This window comes from Eublepharis macularius, chromosome 16 (assembly GCF_028583425.1).
Source record: "Eublepharis macularius isolate TG4126 chromosome 16, MPM_Emac_v1.0, whole genome shotgun sequence".
Classification (NCBI taxonomy): domain Eukaryota; kingdom Metazoa; phylum Chordata; class Lepidosauria; order Squamata; family Eublepharidae; genus Eublepharis; species Eublepharis macularius.
In genome coordinates, this window is record NC_072805.1 from 11,382,559 (window position 1) to 11,401,563 (window position 19,005).

General features: G+C 47.3%; 1 protein-coding gene across 1 annotated transcript in view; it reads left to right on the forward strand.

Annotated features, from left to right (window-relative positions):
- The first annotated feature begins 5,516 nt into the window (after nt 1-5,516).
- CD9 (CD9 molecule) overlaps nt 5,517-19,005 on the forward strand; it is a 38,496-nt gene continuing 25,007 nt past the window's right edge. Inside the window, exon 1 of the mRNA XM_055000461.1 lies at nt 5,517-5,722. Coding sequence (XP_054856436.1) covers nt 5,657-5,722 — 66 coding nt within the window. The 5' untranslated portion in view covers nt 5,517-5,656. The remainder of the gene's footprint in view (nt 5,723-19,005) is intronic.

The following is a 19,005-nucleotide window of genomic DNA, read 5'->3' on the forward strand; positions in this document are numbered from 1 at the left end:
TAAGAGAAGCAATGAGAGATCTGTAGAAGACAAGCAAGTCATCACTGGAAAAGCAAATATGGAAGAGAATATAGATATTTGGATGAATATTTGGATGTTTGTCAGAGATGCTTTAGGCTGATCCTGCGCTGGGCAGGGGGTTGGACTAGATGGTCTGTATGGACCCTTCCAACTCTATGATTCTATGAAATCACGGCACAAGAGGAGGTGACATAAGAATATGGACAGACTTATAAGAGCCCTGCTGCATCAGACCAATGATCCATTCAATCCAACTTCCTGTCTCACACACCGGCCAATCCATTTATCCTCGAGAGTCAACAAACAGGGCACAAAGGACACAGGGCCTCCTAATGCTGCGGTTCAGAAGTTCACTGCCTCTGACTACAGGGGTTCTATTGAGTTCCATGGCTAGTAGCTACTGATCAACTTTTCCTCCAAGAATCTGGCTAATCCCCCATTTAATCTATCTATGCTTGCGGCCATTGCTACTTCCAGTGACAGCAAATTCCTCACTTTTATTAATCAATGCATAAGAAGGATTTTATTTCCTAAGGTTCTTCCTAAAAGAAGCTTATATTTGACATGAGACAAGCCAGTGAATAGCCAAGAGAGAAACCGAGGGAGGGAGTAGTGGTCAAAATGATGAGCAAGATAATTACCCGTGCCAAAATGTTAAGAACTGGAACTGCAGGAAAAATATGAGAAGCTGGAAGAAAGGTAAGTAATACACACCAGTAGGAAACAGGATGAGTCCGTGAAACGGGTGAGGTATTCATAAAAAGGAAAGGTTGAATCCTGGCAATGTCATAAAGGGGCAAACAGTGGCACTTTGCTAGAGTTTATATATATATATCCTCAGACCAGAATTCTAAAAAAGATTTAGTTAATTGATTTATTTTATTTATGGCAGCACACTAGCTGTTCTCCCACAGTATACAGTTTAGGAATTACTGGTCTAAACAGTAACTGTGTCTCAGAATACCATTAGGAATACTAGATCCAGTCACAGGAAGCAAATCTATCTTGACATTGGCAAAAAGTAGGATGCTTTTCTGAGAAACTTCCCCTTTTTTTAAAAAAAAAGCCCTTTAGCCCTTCTTTCAACTAAATTCCCCTCCACTGACAAACGCAGATGGATCCCAAAGCTTCCTTTTCTCCACCTCCGCTGAGGTTAAAAGCAAAAGACGTAGGAGGAAGACAAGAACATTTGTGGAAATATTATGACCAGCTTCATCTGACATCATCCTGGGAAAAGAGGGAAGTTTAAAAAAAATGTGGCAGTGGAAACAGGAAGGCCTGTAAGAAAGCCAACAACATGCTGGGGCAGCTTGAACAAGCAGAGAAGTGAACAAGTGTCTTTCCGGGCATCCACCAAGAGGCACATTAAATGCAATGCGATGCGGCTATTCCACTCCTCTTGTGGAACACAGCACTGCCAACTCTACGCTGTTAAAAGACACACCCAGATGACAGCATACCCATCTTTTCTTTAAACCAAGCAGCAGGATAAGGAGCCTTTAAGTGCATATGTATATTACAGTGTAATCAATGGGCTTCGATGGAGGGAACTCTTCATAGGATTGCAAGATTAGGGTCCAGTAGCACCTTAAGGACCAATTAGATTTTCAGGGTATGAGCTTTCAAGAGTCAAAGCTCATGACCTGGAAATCTAGTTGGTGTTAAGGTGCTACTGGACCCTAATCTTGCTCTTCTACTACAGACTAACATGGCTACCCACCTGAAACTATCTTCATAGGACTGTGTTCTTACACACTTAAAAATTGGTTTAACAGGTATTGTCTCTTGCCCAGAAACTCTGGGAATTGAAGTTCTGAGTGAAGAGTATCCCAAGGGATCTTTAACAAAAGTGCTTGTAAAGGGCTATAGGCACACACCTCCGCAGTCCCTGCTGACATCCCTTGTCTAAAACTCAGCTGGTTTACTACTTTTAACACCCAATGCAAAACATGTTAGACAGCAGTCCTTACCATGGGTGTGTTTCCTGGTACCATCTTTGGATAAAAGAGGCTCCTTGGGGAGGCGGGAGGTTTAGGGGATATCTTGGCAGCTGCCAAACGTTTCTATCTCTCTTCTCTCTCACTCTGGTCTGCAGGTAAGAAGTATGGAGGCGGCCAGAGGCACAGGCCAAAGGGCTCTTTGGCCTGAGCCTTGCAGCTTTGGCCCTTTAACAGCAAACCCAGAAAACTAGGACACAGACACACCCAGAACGTGTGGCCTCTTTGGGGAGCAAAGCAACATCAGAGTGCCTTAATTAACAAATAAAATCCAAATCTTGAAAGAAATAAGGGTGCGGACTTGTGAGTTTGGGGTCACTCCTGACCAGCTGATCAATTAACAGAGAACCAATCCTGCCCTCCTGCCCCATGGCAGCCATTTTGTGACCGATCACAGCCCCACCCCCACCCCCCACTTTCTATTCTTCCTCAAAATTGCAAGTGCCCTCAGGGTCAAAAAGGTTGGGGGACCCCTGACATAGGATTTTCATCACAGAGATGCTACAGGAAGTTGGCACATATTGAGAACCACGGCCAACAACAGCCTTACCTTTTAACCCAAACTTCAGGCTTTGCGTGGATAGTATTTTTCTGTGCTTCTAAAAAGAGTACTAACCGCTCTCACCAAACTATGATTCCCAGGAATCTCTAGGGGGAGCCAGGTCAACAAAAGTGGAATAAAATTCATTTTATTTATTAAAGCATTTATACCCCATCTTTCCACATAGTTCAAACCAACTTAAGTGCCTAGTATGACACCACGCATTCATACAGACCTTCCCTTAATACTCTTTTGCAAGCAAGGAACAAACCAGCCAAATTTGCTGTTCCTTCTTCCCTCTGGCTGACGCTGGTCATTCTTGAGTGCATCATTTTTTTATGCAATGAGAAATTTGCCCAGCACACCACTGAGCAACTGTGTGGACCGCAGAACCATTATTAGGCTCGGTTAGAGCATAAGAGAGTATTCCGTTTCCATTTTATGTTGTTGAGTAAGAAAAGAACAAGAGGCTCCGCCAGATTCTAAATGAGTAGTGGCTAAGGTGTCAGGCTAGGATCTGGGAGAACCAGTTTGGAACCCCCACTCTGCCATGGAAGCTTGCTGGGTGACCTTGGGCCAGTCACACACACTTGCTGGGTGGAAGCTTGGGCCTGTCGGCCTAATCTATCCCACAGGGTGTGTTGTGCAGAAGAAATGGAAGAGAGAAAAAATGGAGGAAACTGCTTTGGATCCCCATTGAAGAGAAAGGTGGGGTATAAATGAAGTAAAATAAACAAATAAAATACTCAAAAGTGAGTCCTACTGAGCTTTCCTAAGCATATTAGCAGCTGAGTCCTACCACATTTACTCAGAAGTAAGTCCATTTACATATTATACTTGTAACCTCACCTTTTCTCCAAGGAGTTCAGGAGTACACCCAAGGGGCTGATCGAAGGCCAGTGCCTTGACCAGTCTCTGCTCCCCCTCCAGCTGGCAGCTCATCAAGGAGGGGACAGGCATCTCCTCCAAGGCCTACAGCACTACCAAGCAGGTCTAAGCCTGCCACTGGCTGGAGGGGGTAAGGGGTCTAGAAGGGGGGTGGGTGAACCATGCTTGGGGGAACAGAATACATTGAACCAGCCCTGGGATCATGGTCGGCAACTCTGATTTGGAAAATTCCTGGAGATTTGGAGGTGCAGCTTGGAGAGAGTGGGGTTCAAAGAGGGAACGAATCTCAGCAGGATCTGCCCTGGATAGCCCAGGCAATCCCAATCTCATCACATCTCAGAAGCTAAGCAGGGTCAGCCTTGGTTAGTAATTGGGAGACCTCCAAAGAAAACCAGGATCACTATGCATGGACAGGCAACGGCAAACCAACCATGCCAGTCGCTCTGCCTTGAAAACCCCGGCAAGGGGGGAGGGGGGGTGTCAGCAAAAGCCTCCCACCACTGTAATGCCATCGACTCCACCCTCCAAAGCATCCATTTTTTCCAAGAGAACTGATCTGTGCTGTCTGGAGATCAGTTGTAATTCTGGAAGATCTCCAAGCCCCACCTGGAGGCTGGCAACCTTGCCTAGCTGCTCCTGTGTCATCAGCTTCCTGAAACAACCCAGGAGAAAGTGAGTGGCCCACAGTCACCCACTGAGGCCCAAGGCACTCCCCTGCAGCCAGCGATACACCAGACCAGGCATGGGCCTGGGGAAGCTTGCGCAGGAGGAAGTAAATGCTTTAGCACATACACCCTTCCATGCTAAAACATGCTCAACTTCTTTAAGAGGAGATGCTGGAACTCCCTCCAGTTTATGGACACCATGACCTGAAAGCCCTCCTCCCCAGCCAGCCCTGCGGCGATCCTCTAGAGCAGGGTGTGCCCTTGGGATTCTGAGGAGTGGCGAGTGGCACCTCGAAATGGCCTCTGCAGGAGGTGAATCCAAACCCAATTTGAAAAAAGAGTCCTAGAAAGAAAAGAAAAAGAAACAAAGAAAAATCCTGGAGGAAAGGGAGGGGGAGAGATACAAAAAGGAAAAGCTGAAGAGGGGGAGGAACCGCAAGCTGGCTCACTGGTCTTCCTGATCCTCCAGTGACTCTGCCAGAGGAGCTACGAAGCTTTTATTTGAATGGCAGCAGCCAATAACAAGCCTGCCTTTCAGTGGCCCTGCCTGTGCCTTGGTGCCCATGGGCACCATATTGGGTAACTCTTAGACAATGACGCAGATGTCTCAAGTGGGCACAAAATCCCAGAGGCTCTGCTCAGCCACAAGTAAGTGGCCCACAGAACCTCTTTGGTCGTGCAATTTGCTTTCAAAAGATGTGCGGGTTGGATCAGAATGGTGTGAGTAGATAAAAGGAGGGGGGGGGCTCTAGCAGAAGCCAGAGGAACACTCTGCATGTGCTCAAGAGCTCTTTCCTCTATTTTAGGGACATTCCCGAGAGGAGCCCTGAGGGCGCCTGGCACCAGTAAAACCCAGAATGCCGGAAAGCATGATGAATATATTTATTACTGTTGGTTATTTATGTTCGTCCCGCCCAAGGAGCTCAGAGCTGCGCCCCCCCCCCCGTTCTCCCTGCCTCCATTTTATCCTCACAAGCACCCCGTGAGGTGGGTTAGGCTGGGAACGACTGGCCCAGGGTCTCCCAGGTGTTTCCTTGGCTGAAGGGGAGACGTGCTCTCCACAACCCCGGCGGAATGCCCGGCCTTACAGGGGGCAGCGCCAATGCCAGAGCGCCAAGGACGAGGCCCCAAAGCAGGAGGCGGCGGGGGCGCAGAGCCATGCCGAGAAGCGCCCTCTCCCGCGGCGATCAACAGGAGTCTCCTCCGGCCGAGCCTAGGTCGGGCGCTTCCTTGGGGAGAAGTCGCGCGGCTCGAGGTGGCGCGGCCGGCTGCGCCGAGCGGGAAAGTTGCCGAAGCCGCGCCGGCGGCCCGGGGCCTCGGCGGGGCGGAGGAAGGGAGCGGCCTTCAGGTCGGGGTGGGGCTTGGGGGAGGCAGGGGCAGGCGCGAGCAAAAGGCGCGGCCGGCGGGGCTGGGCTTGGCACAGAAGGGCCGGCGAGCCGCGCAAGGAGCCTCCGGAGCGGCACTCGGCGCAGCCAGGACGACGCCTCGGCCAAGTTCGCCCTCTCGCCCCGCCGCAGCGCCTCCGCCTCGCCCCGCGCGCCACCATGCCGGTGAAGGGCGGCACCAAGTGCATCAAGTACCTGCTCTTCGGCTTCAACTTCGTCTTCTGGGTAAGGCCCCGGCCCGGCCCGCCGCCCCCCCCCCCACGGGGGCCCTCGCGGAGGGGCCGCGGACGCGGGCAGAGCGCGGCGCGGCTCTCGGGGCTGCACAGGCAGGCGCACCTGGGCGAGGCGAGGCCGCCTCCTCCGCGCCCCCGGGGGCGACTGGTAGCCCCCGGCCGACAGCAAGCCAGGGGGCAGCCCTGGCCCTGGCGGAGCCCTCCCCGGAGCAGCCCGCCCGCCTCAGGGGCCCCGTCCTTGTTTCGCCCGCGAGGCGAGCGTCGAGCGGGCTGGAGCGCCGAGACGCTGAGGGGACACGCGAGGGAGCGGGACTCGGCTCCCCTTGGGCTGCCTCCACTCCTGTGCCGGCGTGGGGGGGAAAGCTCCTGTGCGCGTACAGAGTGCGCCCCCCTCACTCCTGCGGCGCCAGCGAGGGTCTGGGGAGCGGGATGCGGACCTTGAGCCCCGGGGCGCGCTGCGAGCCGCGTCCCGAGGGGGAGTTTGCCAGCGCCTGAGCGCGCCTGGCGCAGCCTGCCTTTGCTTGGCCCGGCGTCAGGGGAGGGCGGGGCAGGGCAGGAGGCGCGCCTGTGCCGAGGCGCTCCGGCGGCGTGTCCCGGGCGGGCTGGCGGGGGCGGGCGCTGGAGCAGCAGGGTGTTGCCTGTTTTTCTCCCTGCGCTCCCTTGGCGAGGGCTGGGCCGGGCTCCTTCCCTCGCGCAGGCCCCCGGGGGAGCTGGCTCGAGCTTTCCCACCCGCGGCCGCGCCTCGACAGCCCCCCGCCGGCCGCGAGCCGGGCTGCTTGGGAAAGCCGCGCGCGGAAGGCGGGGTTCACGCTTGGTGTCACGCCGGAGCCCCTCGGGGGCAACCCGGAGGCCCGAGGCTGTGGTTTCTGGGGGCTTTCGTAGCCCAGGTGCCTCCCTTTTAAAAGAGACGGGCTGTTGAAATGTTGTTTCCTGTACATGTTTGCTAAGGTGCCTGAAGTAAAAAAAAATAAGCCTATTGTTATAACTCAACAGTTACACGCTTGAGCAGGTTGATTGCCAAGTTCTTTTTATGGTATTCGGAAACCAGTTTACCTCTCAGGGAAGTTTCTTAGTGGCCTGGTGGTTGCCCTACTTTCCATAGTCAATTCACCACTATCTTGCTGTTAAATTCTGTATTTGGCCCTTCTCTTATTTGTACTAACATTATAACATTCATTTATACACCACCCTTCAGGACACCTGCCCACTCGGAGCGATTTACAAAGTATGCTATTATTATCCTCACAACAATCACCCTGTGAGGTGGGTGGGCTGAGAGAGCTGTGATTGACCCAAAATCACCCAGCTGGCTTCAAGTGGAGGAGTGGGGAATCGAACCCTGCTCTACCACTACATGAAACTGGCTGTCATTTTCTCACGTTGGATTTGCCTTAGGTCTACACACACACAAAATTTTTTCCCAGGACACAGGTAATAACCATAAATAAATTCAGACATTTAGGCCACCGGGCATGGTGGAGAGAGCAAGGCACTGACTCCGTGGGATTGGACTGTGGTCAGTTAGACCAGGCTTGTTTGAAACTGCCCATCTGTGGGAGAGAAAGTGCCCCTTGACAAAACTGGTAGCTCTGGGGAGGGGGCGACTTTTCGTCAAGAGGGAGGCTTCCTGTAAGTTTCCCCAGAGATAAGGAACAGTTCCTGGGCCCATGACAGAGTTGTGTCACCTCAGCACGTGATCAGCATTGAGGGAATTCCAACGTAAGGCTGAACCAGAGCTCTGTTTTTGTCAAGTCAGTGATGTCATTCTTTCCCACGCAGACACACACAGGCCCCTATTTTCCTAGACTTGCATTAATGAAGACTGACGTCATCAACAAGGTAGTTTCCCAATAATCGCTCCACCCACGGAGAGAATCTAAAACCCAAGACTTCCTGTCTTTCTTCACCCTCATTGGACGTTGAGAGTGGTACACGTAAGCTGCCCGATGGCCTAAATACGTAATACAAAGTACTCAAAGTATTTTTTTTCTCATTCATGAAAACCTTGGAAGAAGGCAAAAATTGGAGAATATCAGGGACTTGTATGCAAATAACACAGTGTAAGTCGATACGATCAATGGCTGAGACATTCAATGAACAATAGGGTATAGATTGCCGAAATTTGAAAGCAAAGCAAAAAGAGGGCTCCTCCGAGTCTGGAAAGCTACCCAATGAACAAGAAAAACCTCAGAGGTACACTAAAGATAAATGGAATATTTTTTAAAAAAAAATTGTGCAAAGTGCCAAAGTGCTAATGTACATCATTCAATAAATATTATATATAAATATCCAATAATTACATATATATACACAAATTCAATCAAAAGTCCAACCGGTATAGCTTCACCACAGGGTGGTGACTTGAAACCTCCAGAGATGCAGTTCACAATGAATTAATCCTTTTTTTGTTGTTCTCTTGTAAATTGCGTTGGTTTCTGTGTGGAGTCTTTCCAGGAGACAACATGGTCTAATGGTTATAGTTGGAAGCCAAAAATGTGGCTGAAGAGCCTGACGGGTTTTGCCAGCTTGTAATCCCGTTTTGGCAAAATGCTTTTTCAAAGGCTCATAACTATATTATACAAGTTACTCCAACATCATAACACTCAGTGTCGAAATTTGAAAGCAAGCAGAAATCTGATAGGGAACTGAATTAATGCTGAAATAAAATATAAGTAAATTAACTGACATATTAAACTATACAGGAATTACCTAATAGGAACATATTGCAGCAAACAGTATGCAGTAGTATAGTCTACAGTCCCTTACCAGTACATCTCTCTCAACCATTTTCTTACATCAACCATCCTGCCTGTCTAGGAAAGCCCAAGTTTTTAGAAAGCCAGGAGAATGGGAGCTTTCTTGACCTTGTCAGACAGGTCATTCCATATGGTGGGGGCCACCACTGAAAATGTTTCAGCCATTTGACCACAGCTGTCAAGCAATGACCCAAGACCTCTGTTGTATCACCAGGGGATTGGGATTGCAAGAAATAAAGAACTGGGAGTCATCTGCATTTAATGGCATCCAGTTTGAAAGCTATGAATATTTTCTCCTAAAGGCTTTACATAAAGGCTGAATAACATGGGGGATAAGATTGCGCCTTGTGGAACCCTGTAAGATAATTGCCACACTGATGGTAGCTGGTTTCCAACAGCAGCTCCATGAGTTCTGCCGAAGGGCAGAGAATGTTACAGTAAATTAAGTATAATACAGAATCCTGAGATTTCCAGTCACTCTATAAATCAAGAAGTTTCTAGCCCTTATAATTGTGCAGCGAATATTTATACAGTCACCGTTTTCACACGTTTTACTGGCCGTGCAAAACTACGCAAAACTCCCAGAATGACGGTATCTTCCTGGCACGATTTCCCATCATGACTCCGGTTTGTGATGCGATTCGCACCACAAACCGGAGTCATGATGGGAAATCACACCGGAAGATGCTGTCGTTCCAGGAGTTTTGCACAATTTTGCACGGCTGGTAAGACGTGTGAAAACGGCCCCTATCTTACCTGAGTGGGCCTCTTACTTATTTGTTTATTTATTTATGTCATTTATAGTCTCCTTTTCTCACTGAAATTCAAGGTGGATTACATAGTGTAAGTCCATGCAGTCAATGACTGAAGCTGCTTAACAAGCTAAACATACTGACTCTGTTTAGTGTGTGTGAGTAACACAAGATGAAATCCTGTAGTTAAGCTTGTAGGATCTCTGGTGGCCAGGAAATGTGGCTTTAGGTACCAAACAACTGTTCAGTGCTACAAACAGGTGAGGAAAGATGGGGGATTTGTATTTAAATATTCTAGAGACACGTGCTGATGAGATGAATGTGCAGTTTTGCAGAATTCTGCTCTTCATAGGGCAGATTTTTGACTGGAATTCTTTTTAGGGTGTAGCGCACACTCCCTTGAGCATATTTCATTTTGTTTGTCTTGGCATTTCATCTCTGTTATTCTTTATTTCTTGCTTTGGATAAGCTAGGGTGGAGTGGCTTTTGCTGCTTCTGTGCTATCCGGTGTTCTCTATGTTTATAGACTGGTGTCTCAGGTCTTGAATTACTGATGGGATACTGTAGCTTGAGGAGAAGCTCAGTAAATAAGATTGGTAGGCTGGAAACCCCCAGTTTAGGTAGTTCCCCCGCATTTGCGGAGTGTAGCATAGCTTGCAGCTGGCAGTGATTGGCAGCTATGGGACGGGGGTGGGGGCTAGGAACAATTTTCCAGAACTAAAAACAGGTGTGCACAGATGATGTGCTAAAATGAAGGGTGTATTATTTATTTATTTAAAGCATTTACATGCTGCCTTTCCACCCAAAATATGGTCTCAAAGGCAGCAAACAGCAGATAACTACAACAATAAACTTTAAAATGTGTATATAAGTAGAATAAAAACATATAGACCTATAAACAAACACAAAAACCAGGTGGAGGGCCTATAAAAGGTAACTAGGTATACACCAAAGGAAACAAAGAGGTCTTCACCCACTGGTAGAAGACAACGGCAGAAGGATACATGGAAATCTCCCCGGGTAGGACCAAAGTTTTGTTGCTGTGGATGAAGGCCCTTTCGTGCGCTGCCACCTGTCTTGCCTTAGATGGCAGGGGCACCCCCCAAAGCAAGGCCTCTAAACATGACCAAAGTGGACAGGAAGGTTCATACGGGGGAAGGTCGTCCTTAAATTATGCTGGCCTCAAACTGTATAGGGTCAATACCAGCACCTTGAATTGGGCCCAGAAACAAACTGGGAGCCAATGGAGATAGAACAACATTGGATTGGTGCAGTCCCTACAACAAAGTCGGCACTCTGACTGCAGCATTCTATACCAGTTGCAGCTTCCAAACAGTGTTCAAGGGCAGCCCCGCATACAGCACATCGCAGTAATCTAATTTAGATGTTAATAGAGCATGCACCACAATGGCAAATTCTTTCATGCCCAAGTAGGGCCTCAGCTGGCTCAGTGCTGGTGAAGGGTGCCCCTGACCACCACAGCTAACAGTTTATCCAACAGGAAGTTCAGGTCCAGCAGCACCTCCAAGCTACAAGGTGCCACTGAACTCTACTATTGTGCAACTACAGACTAACGTGGTTAACTCCTCAGGATCAAAGTCTCACTTAATCTATGTTAAAAATAAAAGCCCCCTTTTTCTGTTGTTCATGTTTCTTAATCCATAAATCCACATTATCATCAAATCATTGTTGTCTATTTCATGTAAAAAGTCTATAAATGGTTTCCATTCAACCAAAAACGTAGATAATGTCCCCTCTCTAATCAGTGAAGTAAATTTTGCCATCGACGCAAATTCCAAAACCTTTATCCACTATTCCTCCATTGTAGGCAATATTGAAGTTTTCCATGTTTGTGCATACAGTAGTTTTGCTGTCATGATCATATATAAAAATAAAGTTCCAAAACTTCTTTTCAACTGACTGTTGGAAAGCAGTAGCAACTCCCATTTTGTCAGAATTAAGTTTCAGCTTTTTAGTCTTCATCCATCCCGAATATTTTTTCTTCTCTTTTGAGAAAATAAAAACCAGAGTAGTTTTTAAGAAAGGGCTTCAACGTGTGGATTTTTGTTTCCCTCCATGATAAATCTAGACTTATTTCTGCCAATGTGATTTTTGAAGAAAAGCGTGAAAGACATTCTAAAAGCTCCTCTAAATGTTATGACTCCAGTCAAAATCTAACAAAATATCCAAAAGACAGGAAACCTCAACCTCCTGTTGGATCTCTTTCCGATTCATCATTTTAATTTTATTCACTTTGCTGTCTCCTGGGGTAGGGGGATGCCAGAGATGGCTTATGATAGTATCAAAACAGAATAAGACCATACAACAATCAACCAACAATTAAAACAACTAATCTACAATACAATCTGTGCAAGAGATTAAAGGGCAGCATCTCACCTGAGCTCTTCTGAGTCATGTGCTTAGGCTCCCAGGGTAAACTGTGAAGTCTCAGCCTTCATTTTTTTAAAGGACGGATATAGTTAGAAGTTTCCAGTTCCCAAGTCTTTTGCTTCTTGCTGGAACGGTTCTTCTGTCAGTTCATCCTGCTAAACATGCAAGCTTTGCCTCTGACTCAGAGAGCAATAAAGCCAGATCCAAAGGCACAGGGATAGATCTTTCTTTGCTGATGCTGTGACCCTAAGCAGTGAGGACAATGATACAATTTCGGGATGATACAATTGCACACTTTGTTTCTATTATTACATTATATAATTATACAACTCGCCACTGCAGAATCAGGGGGAGCCCTGAGCCTCGCTGCTCGCCTTCCTGCCCCTTCGCTGGCGCTACCGGGTGCCCTGGCAGCACAGCAAGCAGGGAAGCAGGGAGGCAAGCGGGGAAGTGGGCTGCCTCGCCACTCGCCTTCCCGCCCCTTCACTGGCGCTGCCATAGACCACACTACGCCACTGGTGCGGCTCAGTTGCTAACAGGCCACGGACTGGTACCAGTCTGTGGCCCGGGGGTTGGGGACCCCTGACCTAGAGGAAGCTCTTTCCTTTGGAGGGAGGAGCCCTTGGGGAAAGCTCCTTCCGCTGGAGGAAAGTATGTCCGCTAACGGAACAAATCTGCGGGACCCATCCCATTCTGTAGTTTTCAATGGTTCTGCCTTTGGGGAAATCTTTCCACCTTGACACACCTTTCTTTGAGCCCCTGCAGATTCTGCTGAATTTGAGGGTGTCACAAAGTATATGTGAAGTGCTAGCCAAGCATGTTGGGAATTGCTGTTCTTTCATACCTCTCGTGACTGTCACAGAGGAGAAGATGAAAGAACAGTGGCAGACTGCACAAGGAAAGAGTTTGCAGTGTTGTTCAGAAATGAAAATTTTCCATTCATGCAGTGTTATGATGACCATTCTTCAGGTGCATGCTTTGCCTCGAGGGTCTTTTAGTTGTCGCTTCTCAACAACAGACACCGTTCTCCTAGTGGGAGACTCATTTATCTGTCTAGGCAAACGGAAATGTTCTTTCAGATTACTATGCAGGAGAAAGCCCACTGAAGTAAAAGCCCCCTAGCAAGATACAGCACTTTGGAGAGAGGAGACTTGTATATCTCGTTCTCACGAAAGCGTCCTTCTGGAAGATGAACCTTTGCCTTCAGTCTCCCTGGTCGTGTGGGCTGGTTCCATGAAATGTGAACCCCCCCCCCAAAAGAACTTGTAGCACTTTATGAAGAATAACCCAAAAGCTCCATGCCAGTTTGTGCAGCTCCAGGATGTGGCAACATATACTACCCTACTCTCAAATACCAGTTGGTAATAAAAATGACTAACTTTGCAGAAACGTTGAGAATAAGGCCAGCCTCTTGCTTAGACAATAAACCGTGATCTGAAGTGAATTGGGCTGTAATCCAGAGCCTGCTCACTGTGGAGTAGGTCGTATTGTGTTGGATCTTGTCAGCTTTTCCCACTTGCAATAGGGAGAGATGAACCAAAAGCCTCTGCTAGGGATCTTGGGACTCTTGTGGGATAGGACCTGCCAGGGAACTGGGTCAAGTTGAGTGAGAAAGCTGGTGGAAGCCCATCTATTGAACTTGATAGAAATTACGTCTGGTAATACGCCTAGGAATAGGTTCATCTGTAACTATATGTATAAAGTGCCATCAAGTCACAGCTGGCTTATGGTGACCCCTGCTGGGGCTTTCAAGACCAGTGGGAAGCAAAGGTAGGTTGCCATTGCCTTCCTCTGCAGAGTCTTCCTTGGTGGTCTCCCATCCAAGTTCTGACCCTGTTGAGCTTCCGAGATCAGATGAGATTGGGCTATACCATGCCGCCTTCCCTCCCTGTTCTCTACTACCTGATAGTAAAAGCCTTTTCTTTAGCTAACAAAGCAAAGAGGACTTCCAGGGCATGTTAAAGGTCTCATAGCAGTGGCAATGGATTCTTGCAATAAAACTTTATTTTCGTACCAAGAAGAATTCAGAGTGGAGTGCTGTGAGGTGTATAGTGTGTTTGTGCTGTTTGAGCCAATTTGGCACACCGCAAAATTCCAATGTGATAACCACATATAAGATGCTCATATATGTGTGTAAATCTCTATCTGGTGTATATGCTGGAAGGCATGCACATTGAGAGCCAGTTTGCTGTAGTGGTTATGAGCGGCAGGACTCTAATCTGGAGAGCCGGGTTTGATTCCCCACACCTCCGCTTGAAGCCAGCTGGGAGACCGTGGGTCAGTCACAGCTCTCTCAGAGCTCTCTCAGCCCCACCCACCTCACAGAGTGATTGTCGTGAGGATAAACCACTCTGAGGAGTGTATAAATTGAATGCTATTATTATTATCATGCAAATAGGGTTCCCCCAAATACTTACCTGGAAGTGGTTTCCTCCTGGAGTGCCTCTTCCACAAGTTAAACAGACATTTGTTTGGGAATACAATTCAGTGTACAGATACGTGTGGATTGAGAAAGAAGCACATTTCAAGTGTTCAGAGAACTTCACAGTTCTAAATGATTTCATTTATCTTTAAGACAAGCCTGTGTTTGTTGTAGCTGAGGCTGAAGGTCGATTCACATGTTACAAAGCGTATGTGATTGCTGCAAGGCATTTAGGTCAGATGTGGGCCTGGAGTTCTTTGCTAAAAACTCTGTTCCTAGGCCCAATTTGGATCAGTGGTGAGAAGTGACTGAGATAATCCCTCTGTGCTGTTTTCCTGACTTGGGTCATTTCCACACACGTTGAATAATGCACTTTCAGTGCACTTTAGAAGTGGATTTTTTGTTCCACACATGGAAAATCAGTTTAAAATGTTCACTAAAGAGTATTGAAAGTGGATTATCCAACGTGTGTGGAAGCAGCCTTGGAAAGCCATTATTTGCCCCACAGAGGAAATTCATATGTAGTCAATCATCAGTATACTCAAGTTTCCTAAGGGCACAAATAGCGGTTCTACAGAGCCATTTCAGGGCATATAAAAACAGCATGGGTGGGGGAGGCTTAAGCCTCTTCTCCCTGCAGCACTGATGTGGATCAGGTCCACACACCCACAGGAACGGGGTTCTCAATGAACAGCTCCCGGTGCCTTCTGACTGAAATGGTCAACACGAGAACAGAGAACTTTGCAACGGATGAATTTGCCTTGAGTTGCTGCACTGAGCTCAGAGCAGCATCGAAGATGGAAATCCTCTCTCAGTGCCAAGCTACAAGTGACGCCTGACACAGGTTGGACACTTGTCAGCTTGCCTCAAGTTTTGATGGGAAATGTAGGTGTCCTGGTCTTATAGCTTGGCTCTCCATTTAATTGAAGTTTACAGAACCCCCCCCCCCCACACACACACACCCAGCGGAGGGGAAGGGGGGCTCCTGGAAAGAGCCTGATGCCTGCACTCCCCTCCCGACTGCATGTTCTCCCTCCCATAGACTGCTGCTCTGTAAACTTTAATTAAATGGAAATCCAAGCTGCAAGACCAGGATGCCTACATTTCCCATCAAAACTTGAGACAAGCTGACAAGTGTCCAACCTGTGTCCGGCGTTACTTGTAGCTTGGCTCTCACATGGTCTAATGTGGCTTTTGCCTCTTGTCTGCTGACAGGAGAGGAGGCTGCAGCATAACATGGGAGAAACAGGCAGGATATATGCGTTGTAATGTTGGACTAGGATTGAGGAGTCTCCAGTTCAAACCTCCACTCTGCCAGGAATCTTACTGGGTGACCTCTCAGCAGTCCCTCTTTCTCTGTCAGCCTACCTTACTTGGCAAGATTGTTGTAAGGACAATATAGAAGAGAGAAGCGCAAGGCATGCTGCTCTGAATAAAGGTACAATATGTTGAATGCCATAAATGGATTGACAGGCCTTTGTGCTCTTTTCCAGGAATACCACTGCCCACTGTACTGCTATTAGCAATTTATGCGCCACCATGGCCGCCCATGCTTGAATGTTCCTAGGGTTGTCTGTTCACCCCCTAATGGTAGGAGTGGCCCCTAGGATTATTTTCTGTGGTTCTCATATTTCTCCATAAAAGAACCTTAGTCAGTCCAAAGCATTGTAACTCTGCAAGGTGCTATATTGGGGGCTGGTAAATCGTGGTTTTTCCTGCAGCCCCCCCCCTTTGTTATCCATGGTTTTGAATTGAGAGTACTACCACAGACTCTGGTTCTTTTGTAAACCAGGTGCTGAAATGGTTTGAAGAGGATATTCTATCCATGTGCTAGATCTAAACAGCAAGGGCTTGCAAAAAGACATTCTCATTTAGGGGTCTCTGAGAAGAAGAGTGTGTGCTTCATTTCTGAAAACATGGAGGCCGTTTGATGGGGCCTATTTTGATGTCTGAGAATAGAGTCTAACAGAAAGTTATTTTTTGTCTACTTGTTGAATTGTAGCCCTCTTAACCTGAGCGCGAGCTTTAAATACAGAGTTTAAGAACATATGTTGGAAGAATGGTGTGGAAAGAGGCAAGAGGCTCATTGTTGTAGTGTTTGAGGTGTCTAATAGCATCATGTAGCATAGGTTGTGTGCCAAATGCAAACTTCTGTTGCCCCATCCAATTCAGACCAAAGCTCCAGTGGGAACATGAGTGTATTCTCAGTGGCTGTGGAGAAGAGCAATAGTCACAAAAAAACCCCAGTTCTCCTGTACGTTAACAGTTGTGTAGAAGAGGGAATTGCTTCAATTGTGGCATGTCCCGGAGGACTGCAGTGTTGTGCCTGCTGAAATTCTCTCTTCTGGCATTACTGCTGCGGGGTCTGGCCTTGCTGTGCGCTGTATCCGGCCACTCAGAAATGAAGATGGGTGAATGGTTAAAAAGAATAGATCCTGTATAGCTGATTGTCATCAAACATGAATTGGGGTCTGATAAGGTTTCAAGATTGCTGATGTGGGAGAGGCAAAAATTTAAAAAAGTAGAGTTGTAAAAGACTGGAATAAAACTAGGGGTGGAAGAATTGTGTCATCAGCAGAAATGGAAAAGGAATGGTGATTGCTGTAGCCAAATCCAATGCCCATTTGTTTCTCAAATTGCAGAGGCTGTACTTTGCAAGTCAAAACACAAAAGTTTGTGCTTTTGAAGCCTCCTCCTTTGTTTGGATTTGGCTCATTTTGTCCTTCCTTCCTTTGGGTTGTTATTAAGGGACCAGAGCAGAATGACAGTGTTGCTTGCCCCATTTGAAAACAATTCCACCCTGTGGCAATTTTGGGGTCTTCTTTTTAATAGGAAAACAATCTGAAAGTTTGTCTGCAAAGGGGGAATGGGTCTCATTTTGGAGCAGCTTCCTCAGTGAGGGATTATCAAGTACATAACATACTTCAAGACCTCCCCCCTTTCTACGGAGAGAGCAATTGATTGCTTTGCCATAATTTGTCAGACAAAAGAAGGCGGGGCCTGAGATGACGGCCGGACAGCCTAGAGAAGGAAAATTGGGTTTCAGAATTAATAGTGTGCCAGGGAAGCATCAGGCGAAGATGTGGGAGACTAAGATTCAAATCCTCGCTCTGCCGTGGAAGCTTAGGCCAGTTGTACTCTCTCATTCTGGCCTGCCTAACAGGGTTGCTGTGAGGCTAAAACGGAGGAGAGGAGAATGAAGTAAGCCTGCTTTGAGTTTTCATTCAGGAGAAAGGCAGGGTACACGTGAAGTCAATAACACGAGTCTTGCTTGTAAGCCGCTTAGGGGAGGGATTTCCCTTGTTTTTGTTAGTATGTAAAATGCTAGGTACGTGCAGGGTTCTGTATAGTGCTGAAATCCTCAGTCTTTTCAAAACCTTTGCCTGGGTGTTCCTAGCCTCTGCACAATGTCTCCTCCTTGTGTGTAGTAACCAGAACAAACAACAGCTGATTCCTGCAGCAATGGAACATTTTTGTCTGTTCACATCCAGTGATCGGTTCCTTGCTGAAATCCTGGCAAAAAGAAGCTCGAGTCAGGAATGTGGTTGCCATGTACGTGTGGGTGATTTGTCATGAAGCTGATCTGTCTGCTCCTTGAACACAAATAAGCAACTTAACAGGCACCTGAACAGCTACTTACATGAAATGGCTACGTTTCTTTGGCTTTGGTTCAAGACTTCCTTGTAAATGTTGTATCAGTTAACCGTGGTAAATGCAGTATCTGGGGGCTGGTGGAAATAAGTTAGTCTCAAAGCTCCCTTGCAGAGGTTGGAAAAAAAATATTGCTTTGTCCCTTGCTATAAACAGTGTATTTGTCGGGCGTGGGAGTGAGGGTGAAAACCGATATTAGAAAGATTCTCTCTTGTTGGCTGGGTAGTTAAATGAATGTCTGTGTGTTGAGGCTCAATCCAGATAAGGGCCTTTTTCACATGTCTGTCCCTCACATGAAGTCATGCAAAACGACGGCGTCTTCATGGCACAATTTCCCATCATGACTCCGTTTCATGACGTGATTTCAAACATCATTGCGCCATGAAACGGAGTCATGACAGGAAATTGCGCCATGAAGACGCCGTCATTCTGTGAGTTTTGCACGATTTCACGTGAGGGGGAAAGACATCTGAAGATAGCCAAGGCCGAGGCACTGTTTAGCAGTTGGAATTTAATCACTTCTAAGTTTGGCTAAGTTTTTAATCACTTCTGGCCATGTGGCGTGGAGGGCAATCTAAACTCCCCTCTGTCTGGAGATCTGGGGGCACTGCAGCCAGCCATGTGACCATTTTCACCAAGGGTGATTTAAACTTTAAAAAACTCCTCCCTTGTTCCAGCTGACCCAAAGTGACGTCATTGTGCAGTCCTGGGAGCGTGCACGCACTTTGTGCATGCACATGTGGTACCAGGGGCACTACCTCTCACCAAGAGTTGCCCCCTGTGCTGACAACCCACTGAGTTCCACCACCTCTTTTCCCAGAAAAAAAAGCCCTGAATAGTGGATATTAATAGTGGATATTAATTCCTTGGATTAATAGTGGATATTAATCCCTTGGATTAATAGTGTCATCCAAGTGTGATTAAAAAAAAACTTATAAGGTCCCAGACCATTTAGGGGTTTCAAAGAATCTCCTTACTCCTTTGTGAGCGTGCCTGATTCTGGTTGCTCTGGTTAGTTTCCATTGGCATTTTGCATAGGCGTGTGCCCCACCCTTTGAGAGGGGAGGTGAGTGAAGGCTAGGAATAGAGCCTGTTGTGGCACCCTGATTATGGCTGACTTCTCTTTCCTGCCATTGGACTGCCCTGAATAGGGGGGCTATGCAGTGGCAGTTTTCTTTTTTGCCTCACCTTTTTCAGTCGGCTACAGTCTCTCTTTCATGTTGCCTCCACTCCTTGCATTTATGTTGTACTGATTTGATTCTTTGTAGAATGGATTTTAATTATTTGCTACTGGTATTTAACA